The following is an 8428-nucleotide window of genomic DNA, read 5'->3' as shown; positions in this document are numbered from 1 at the left end:
GACAAAGAAGGTGGAGGAAAAGTGTCAGGTGGTTTAGAAGACAGGTAGAGCTGGGTGTCATCGGCATAGCAGTGAAAGTGAATACCATATTTCCTGAAAACGTGACCAAGCGGGAGTAAATACATTATGAATAGAAGCGGGCCCAAAACAGAACCCTGAGGAACACCAGTAGTAACTGTAGATGATCTCGATCGTAAGTGCTTAAGTTGGACGAACTGAGTGCGACCAGAGAGATATGACATAAACCAGGACAGGGGTGTGCCAGTGATCCCAATAGAAACTAACCTGTCAAGGAGTATCTTATGCAAGATGGTATCAAAAGCCGCACTCAGGTCAAGAAGGACAAGTATGGTTAATAAACCAGAGTCAGCTGCCAACAACAGATCATTAGTGATTTTAACAAGAGCAGTCTCTGTACTGTGGTGGGGACGGAAGCCAGATTGAAAATGCTCAAACTGTTTATTATCAGAGAGATGATCATGGACCTGTGTTGCAACACACTTTTACAGAATTTTAGAGATGAATGGCAAATTTGAAATCGGACGGTAATTATCTAGGTTAGATGGATCAGCCCCTGGCTATGGATGGGAGAAATAATAGCAGATTTAAGAGAGGAGGGTACAGAGCCAGAAACAAGAGAAGAGTGAATAATTTTAGTAATTAATGAAGATAAAGATGGTAGACAGGATTTAACTAAGTGAGTTGGTTAAGGGTCAAGCCAACAGGTAGTAGACTTAGATTCCCGGATATGACAGTATCTCCACAGCAGTTGGTAAATAAAAAGTGGAGAAAACAGAGTGTGGGGGCACATGAAAGGCTGGGCAATGGACATCATAACCTAAGTTACTTGCAAGTAATTGTTGGTGAATATTTTTAATCTTAAACTCAAAGAAAGTCATAAAACTGTCACATAGTGTGGTAGAACACATATCTGATGGCAGAGAGTCAGGTGGTCGTAAAATATTTTTTACCACAGAAAAGAGAGATCTTGAGTTCCCTTCACTAGCTCCAATTAAATTAGAATAATAGTCAAATTTAGCCTTAGACAGTGCATCCTTGTAAAGTTGGCTATGGTCAGCAAGCACTTATTGTTGTGTACAGTAAGACCAGATTTGGCATGCAGGTGCTCTAACCTACGGCCTTTAGTTTTAAATTGACGAAGTTCTGGGGTAAACCAAGGAGCAGAATGTCTAAAAGAAACAGTTCGGGTTTTCACAGGTGCATAAACATCCAAAATCTCAGTTAGTCCATTATTATAATATGAAACCAGCGCATCAGCATCAGGAAAATCAGCTTTGCTGGAAAAGATGGCAAGTTCATCTTTTGAGATGCATTTGTGATATTTTGAATGCAGTGCTTCATTTCGCAAGAGATGTGAGGCATTTAGCATTTTGTGTGTGCAATTCTTGGATTTGTGTGTAAAGTTTTGAAAAAAAGAGGCAACGTTTTGAAAATGTGTGAAACAAAACTGTAAAACGTTTTACATATGAAGAACACATCATTCTGAGGAAACATGCTTAGTTTCATAAATTTATAAAGCTGCAGTCCAAAACAAACATGTGGCTGGATTTTGATGTGAGAGACAACAGGAGATGCACTTGTTCACTGGAGGAAGCGTTATTATGGATTATAGACGTATTGTATTTTAGTTAGAAATGTCTTAATGCTGGATTTGTTTCTGCTTTTGTCTTCTCCAGATGTTAACTGATGGACTGGAGTGCTGTGGATTACTTGTGGATTATTGTGATGTTTTTATCAGTTGTTTGGACTCTCGTTCTGACGGCACCCATTCACTGCAGAGCATCCATTGCACATTTCTCCGAATCTGATGAAGAAACGAACTCCTCCTGATCTCGGATGGCCTGAGGGTTATATATATCCAGAGATGCTTTAGCTGCTGATCTTGGTCAGCATCTTGTTGATGGCCTGTTTGACGTGTGTGGTGGAGCTGCGGCGGCGGGTTTTGCCCTGAACGGCGCGTCTGCGGCGGATCTCCCTGCAGAGCTCGTGAAACGCCTCCGCCACGCCTCCGCCCGTCCCCACCTGATCCGCGCACGCCGAGCACTCGTAGAACGCGCAGGCCATGTCCGCCGCCAGCCGCTCGCCCTCCTCCGTGGCCACCTGCCGGGCGTGCTCCAGATCCGCCTTGTTTCCCAGCAGCACCAGAGGCACGTGTTTGGGCCGCTTGACCTCGTCCAGGAGGCCCTTCAGCGGAGCCACGTCCTCGAAGCTCCCGCGGTCTGTGATGTCATAGACCAGGATGAACCCGTCGCCCCAGCGCATGTGACCCTCTTTCTGGAGCACGTCCTCCTGAGGAACACAAACACACTGTTAGTAAGGTCACATGACCTGTGGGTGTGGCCTAGCGGTCAAAGACGAGGGTTGTAGGTTCAAACCCGGTTCATCAGTGGTTAATGCAGGAGAAACGAACCTGTGACCACCGTTAACTAAAAGTGAAACCATAAAAAAATTGTTACTTGAAATAAAATAAATGTTAACTGAAGTAAAGCTGAAATAAAATTCGTTTAGTTTAAGTTCAAGTACTAAAACAATCTAAAAGTAACGAGTAAAAATAAATAAAAATACGACAATAACAACTAAAATTAAAGTGAAAACAGGATATATGTGAGCCTGGAGCACAAAAGCAGTGTTAAGTCGCTGGGGTATATTTGTAGCAATAGCCAACAATACATTGTATGGGTCACAATTATAGATTTTTCTTTTATGCCAAAAATCATTAGGATATTAAGTAAAGATCATGTTTCATGAAGATATTTTGTAAATTTCCTACCGTAAATATATCAAAACTTAATGTTTGATTAGTAATATGCATTGCTAAGAACTTAATTTGAACAACTCTATCCTAACAAACCATACATCAATGGAAAGATTATTTATTCAGCTTCCAGATGGTTTATAAATCTCCATTTAAAAAAATTGACCCTTATGACTGGTTTTGTGCTCCAGGGTCACATATAATAACAATTAATTCAAAAGATCACATCGTATAAAGGTACATTCAAAGTTTTAATAGCTTTTTTGATACATAATCAAATATTTAATTTATATCATAATAGCTCTTTGAAAATTAGCAAACAGGAGGTTAATTTTTGTATTAATACCTAACCTTACATTTGTCGATTAAAGCACGCAAAATAATTAAGTTGCATGCGAGTTTTAAAGGGGTCATATGATGCGATTTCATTTTTTCCTTTCTCTTTAGAGTGTTACAAGCTCTTGGTGCATAAAGAAGATCTGTAAAGTTGCAAAGAAATCCAAAGAGATATTCTTTATAAAGGAACCGCATAAACACATTTCATTACACCAAATACACAAAATAATGTTCTTTTTAGCAGCATCATATGACCCCTTTAAACACTGGTTCTCATTACTGACCAATCAGAACAGATATTCGCAACACTATGGAATGTCCCTCCTCTCGCATTTATAACCAATCAGCATCAGAGAAAGCCATTCCAGCCAATCAGCTTTCAGAGTCACTTTAGAGCGTCATCACGCCTGGAATGGATACTTGAGTGAAAATAACGAATAAATGCAAATTACTGAAAGATCTGAAGAGAAGTGACACTGAAATAAATGAATAGTTCAGGTGAGCACAGGAAATGTGGCTTTCCATTCATTTCTAAATGTTTTATTTATAATTTGACGCTGCGTCATTTGTTCGGTAGATTTACTATATTGAGTATCGCTGATCGGAGAGATTATAACGCGCCCTTTTTTAATATATGGGTTATTTGAAGATATCGCAGGATATCCAGGTGCACATATATAAAAGTACACCTGCTGCAGTGTATTATTGATGATGTGTATGGTTGCGTTTAGCGCACCTGTCCGGCGGTGTCCAGAATCTCCATGCTGACGGTCTCCTCATCGATACTGGCCTGATGGCGGTAGGTGGACTCTGTCAGAGAGACATAAAGCTGTGTTAGCGGTCAGGTGTGACATTAAGCTCACACTCGATCCGCTGGTTAGTCAGGTTTTGCCGTCCCATAGCGCAGTCACATGACTTTTTTGATGCGCTTGGAGGAATTTATTCGCAAAATGCATTTCCATCTCCCATTATTCGCATCAACCCTTTTTCGCACAAGTCAAAAACCACCTCAAGCGAGCGTAAAAACTTTTTTGCGAATTAAGGGATTTTTATTCTAAATTTGGCGTTTCCATCCCTCGTTTCTCATGCGATACTTCAAAATGCGCATTAAAATAGGGTGTTTTTCCCCTGTCCCACACACACATACATATATCCATTCAGCTGGACTCAATTCCCAAAATAATCGATTCTTCATTTCCGACGTGTTCAGAATCGTGAGTCGATTCCACTCCAGGGAATCTGTTCCTATGAAGATTGAACTGCAGCGCTAATATTCAACTACAGTTCGCTTTTCCCAAAAAGTTCTTGTGCTTTTTGGAATTTTTAACATATTTTCTGTGAAAGCAGTCAACCCAGATATCTAGTGTTGTTACTTAATAACTTAATAAAGCATGCATATTGATCATATTATCAAAGTTGTCTCTTTTTTTGACAACAGTACTGTAGCAACCTGACTGTTATTTATGTTTTTGACACAGGATTTTAAAAAAGGTAACTGCAACTTTTTACCTCACAATTTAGTTGATCTTTCCCAATTCTGAGTTTTCTTCTCAGAATTCTGAATTGCACGATATAAATGTTGCAAGAATTGCAAGATAATCTACAATTCTGAGAAAAAAAGTACAAATTGTTAGACTTGCAGTTGTTAGAAAAAAGTCAGAATTGTGAGATAAAAAGTCGCAATTGTCTTATTTATTTATTATTTTGTGGTGGAAACAAAAGAAAAAGAAAATAGAATCGTGATATATAAACTCAGAATTGCAAAATGTAACCTCGACTTGCTAGGAGAAAAAATCTGAATTCTGAGTTTACATCTCACAAATCTGTTTTGTTCGTTTCTGCCATGGAATAAAAAATAAATAAAAGGTCATTTTGACTTTATCTTGCAATTCTGAGAAAAAAAAACTAGAATTGTGAAATAAAAAGTTACAGTAATCTTTTATTTATTTATTTTATTCTTTGGCAGAAATGTACGGAAGAGGATTAGGGCCAAGCAATAATAAAAAAATAAAACCATCTCGAGATTAAAGTCGTTAAATTTCGAGAAAAAAAAAATCGTTAAATTTTGAGAAAAAAGTCGAAATATAATGTTGAGATTAAACTCATTAAATTTCGCGAAAAAACTTGTTAAATTTTGAGAAAAAAGACGTTAAATTTTGAGAAAAAAAGTCGTTAAATTGCGAGAAAAAAGGTCGTTAAATTGCGAGAAAAAAAGTCGAGATAAAATGTTGAGAATTAACTCATTCAATAACGAGAAAAAACTCATTAAATTACGAGAAAAAAAACTCATTAAATTTCTAGAAAAAGTCATTAAATTGCGAGAAAAAAAGTCAAGATAAAATGTTGAGAATAAACTCATTAAAAAATGAGAAAAAACTTGTTAAATTTCGAGAAAAAAAAAATCGTTAAATTTTGAGAAAAAAGTCGAAATATAATGTTGAGATTAAACATTAAATTACGAGAAAAAAAGTCATTTTTTCCCTTGAAATTTAAGGAGTTTTTTCTCGAAACATAACGACTTTATTATCGAAATTTAATGAGTTTAATCTCAACATTTTATCTCGACTTTTTTCTTGAAATTTAACGATTTTTTTTCTCGCAATTTAACGACTTTAATCTCGAGATGGTATTATTTTTTATATTATTGCTTCCGTAGAAATGGGCTTGTTGTTGTTCATAATGTAAATGAATGAATTAAATTAAATTTAATTGCATTTTGTACATATTTTTGTACAACTTTGTATATTTTGTGAGCACTTTAGGGAATGAAATTACATCAAAAATGACTGTTTGTAAGATAAAAGAAGCGTTTCTTAGAATCGATTCCAAAACCTGGAATTGAGCAGCACTATAACGACATGTTGTGCCTGACCCCGGTGCATTGTGGGACATTGGCTCTGTGTTTGACAGCATGTCACTGCTTGCACGAGCTGCCAGCACACGATCGCATGCAAAAGCCATCAAACACACACTGGCTGTGGATTGAAGTCCTGTACAGAAATGCAGTGTGAATTAATGTGTTTATGAATGTTTCTCCAGCCTGGTTCTCCGCCAGCGGATCATTCACTCACGAAGGCCGTCGGTTTCTTCTCATGTGAACACAAAGAATGAAAGCCTCAACCTTTGAAGGAGCAGTTCAACCATAAAATTATCATTTTGTCGTCGTTTATGACTTTCTTTCTTCCTCCAGATGTTTAGCAGGATGTTCTCGCTGTTCGTGCATTTAGACTTAGGGCACTTGGGATTGCATTTTCTTCATAATACCGCGTGATAACTGTAGCAAAATGCAGTGAGAATTTCAGAATGCATTCTGAGCCAAAGGTGCAGCAACAGGGTAGCAATATGTGACCCTGCAGCACAAAAGCAGTCTTAAGTCGCTGGGGTATATTTGTAGCAATAGCCAACAATACATTGTATGGGTCAAAATTATACATTTTTCTTTTATGCTAAAAATCATTAGGATATTAAGTAAAGATCATGTTCCATGAAGATATTTTGTAAATTTCCTACCGTAAATATATCAAAACTTAATTTTTGATTAGTAATATGCATTGCTAAGAACTTCATTTGAACAACTTTAAAGATGATTTTCTCAATATTTAGATTTTTGTGCACCCTCAGATTCCAGATTTTCAAATAGTTGTATCTCAGCCAAATATTGTCCTATCCTAACAAACCACACATCAATGGAAAGCTTATTTATTCAGCTTTCAGATGATGTATAAATCTCAGTTTCACAAAATTTACCCTTATGACTGGTTTTGTGCTCCAGGGCCACATATGGTGATTTAAATGTCTTTTATTTTTCTTAAATGCATTGACAGTTACATATAAGACGTTTCAATTGCATTTTCATTAAATACACCGTGATGAATGTAGTTTAAGTCAATGTGGATTTGAAAATGCATTCCCGAGCCGAACACGCCCCCTGACCTGTCAATCATTACATCAAGCTTGGCAACAGGACGCACAATAGGTCAATATTCACCATTAACCAAACGCTTTTCACCTGCCTCAACATCTCTCACTGTTTTACACTACGATTGATGCACGAGATCAAAGAGATTTCTACACTTATTTACCGATTTGCCACCTTACACATCGGACGTGATGCATTTAATTAATTAAATAATTTTGCTAGTTTTTGCGTGGACATGTTAAACATATCTAATCAATTTGGGTAATACATTTTCATTTTGCAAGTAATAAAGCATTAAAATATGCTTTTAATTAAAATTTTTCATTTTGCACTAAATGTTGCACATATGTATGGGAAAATGCAAATTTAAATACAGAATTGCATTGCAATTTTGCATATTACATTTCAAATTGAATTTGAATCGCAATGTTTAATCGCAACATATAATCATTGCAGTTAATAGTGTTCACCGTCTGTTTGATTGCATGTAACTTGTAACTAACTGCATGATTTTTACTGTACATTTCTGTCATAGTCACCACGAATAACCTACTCCTAAATATATTGTAGAAACTTAACATTTCTGTACAGCTGCTTTGCAACGATTTGCATCGTGAAAAGCAGTATACAAATAAACTTGAATTGAACTGAATTGAATTTTGCCATCCAGCTCCAGAAACACTATAATGCATCATAACTGTGTCCGTATGATACTTAATTGAGCTTCTTTAATGCGTCTTTAATGCATTTGAGTTTGGAATGACTTTTCTTTCAGTGTGAATTTTTCCTTTCTACCTGTAAACAGCTTATTAAACTCAGATTCAGACTGGTTTCATCTGAGGACACAAATGAATCGTTCTTTATTCCCTGCAGGCGTCTGCGGCGGTGAACTCAATTACATCTGATGGGGAAGAATGCGCAGGCGTGTTTATCAAAGAGACCTTCACATCCATTTATATTCCACATGAGCGTCACGTCTCTGTGTTTCACTCTCTTCAAAGCTCTGGCTGTGACTCCTCCAGTCTGTCCCGAGTTTACAGAGTGATGAGGTCATGAACAGCATCAACAGTCGATTTTACAGCTCGGCTCGTCTCATCGGGTCTTGAGATTAGTCAAATTACAGCTGATTCTAGCCAAACCCCGCCCACAGGAGAACTGACATGTACAGCGGCCAATCACAGTTTTCCATTATCATGTGATGTTTAGAGGCGGGTAAATAGTAGCTCGAGATAAACATCCATTTTTGTTGTGATAAAGAATTCTTAAAAATGTGAAAATTGTGTGTGTGTGTTGTGTGTTTATATGAGTGTGTGTGTGTGTGTATGTGAGTTTGTGAGTGCTTCTGAGTGAGTGATTGGGGATATTCTGTAGTCTCAGCCCTTCGTTTGGGTATAAAT

The 8428-nt window shown here is 37.2% G+C and overlaps 1 protein-coding gene across 1 annotated transcript in view; it reads right to left on the bottom strand.

Annotated features, from left to right (window-relative positions):
- Positions 1-1845: 1845 nt before the first annotated feature.
- The window catches only part of rerg (RAS-like, estrogen-regulated, growth inhibitor), a 26074-nt gene continuing 19491 nt past the window's right edge, over positions 1846-8428 (bottom strand). Inside the window, exons 3-4 of the mRNA XM_016575816.1 lie at positions 3849-3922; positions 1846-2310 (exon numbers count right to left, since the gene is read on the bottom strand). Of these exons, the coding sequence (XP_016431302.1) occupies positions 1891-2310; positions 3849-3922 (494 nt within the window). The 3' untranslated portion in view covers positions 1846-1890. The remainder of the gene's footprint in view (positions 2311-3848; positions 3923-8428) is intronic.

This window comes from Sinocyclocheilus rhinocerous, unplaced genomic scaffold, assembly GCF_001515625.1.
Source record: "Sinocyclocheilus rhinocerous isolate Xijiao unplaced genomic scaffold, SAMN03320098_v1.1 scaffold2911, whole genome shotgun sequence".
Classification (NCBI taxonomy): Eukaryota; Metazoa; Chordata; class Actinopteri; order Cypriniformes; family Cyprinidae; genus Sinocyclocheilus; species Sinocyclocheilus rhinocerous.
Note: the sequence above shows the minus strand (reverse complement) of the source record. Positions and strands in the feature narration are given on the sequence as shown.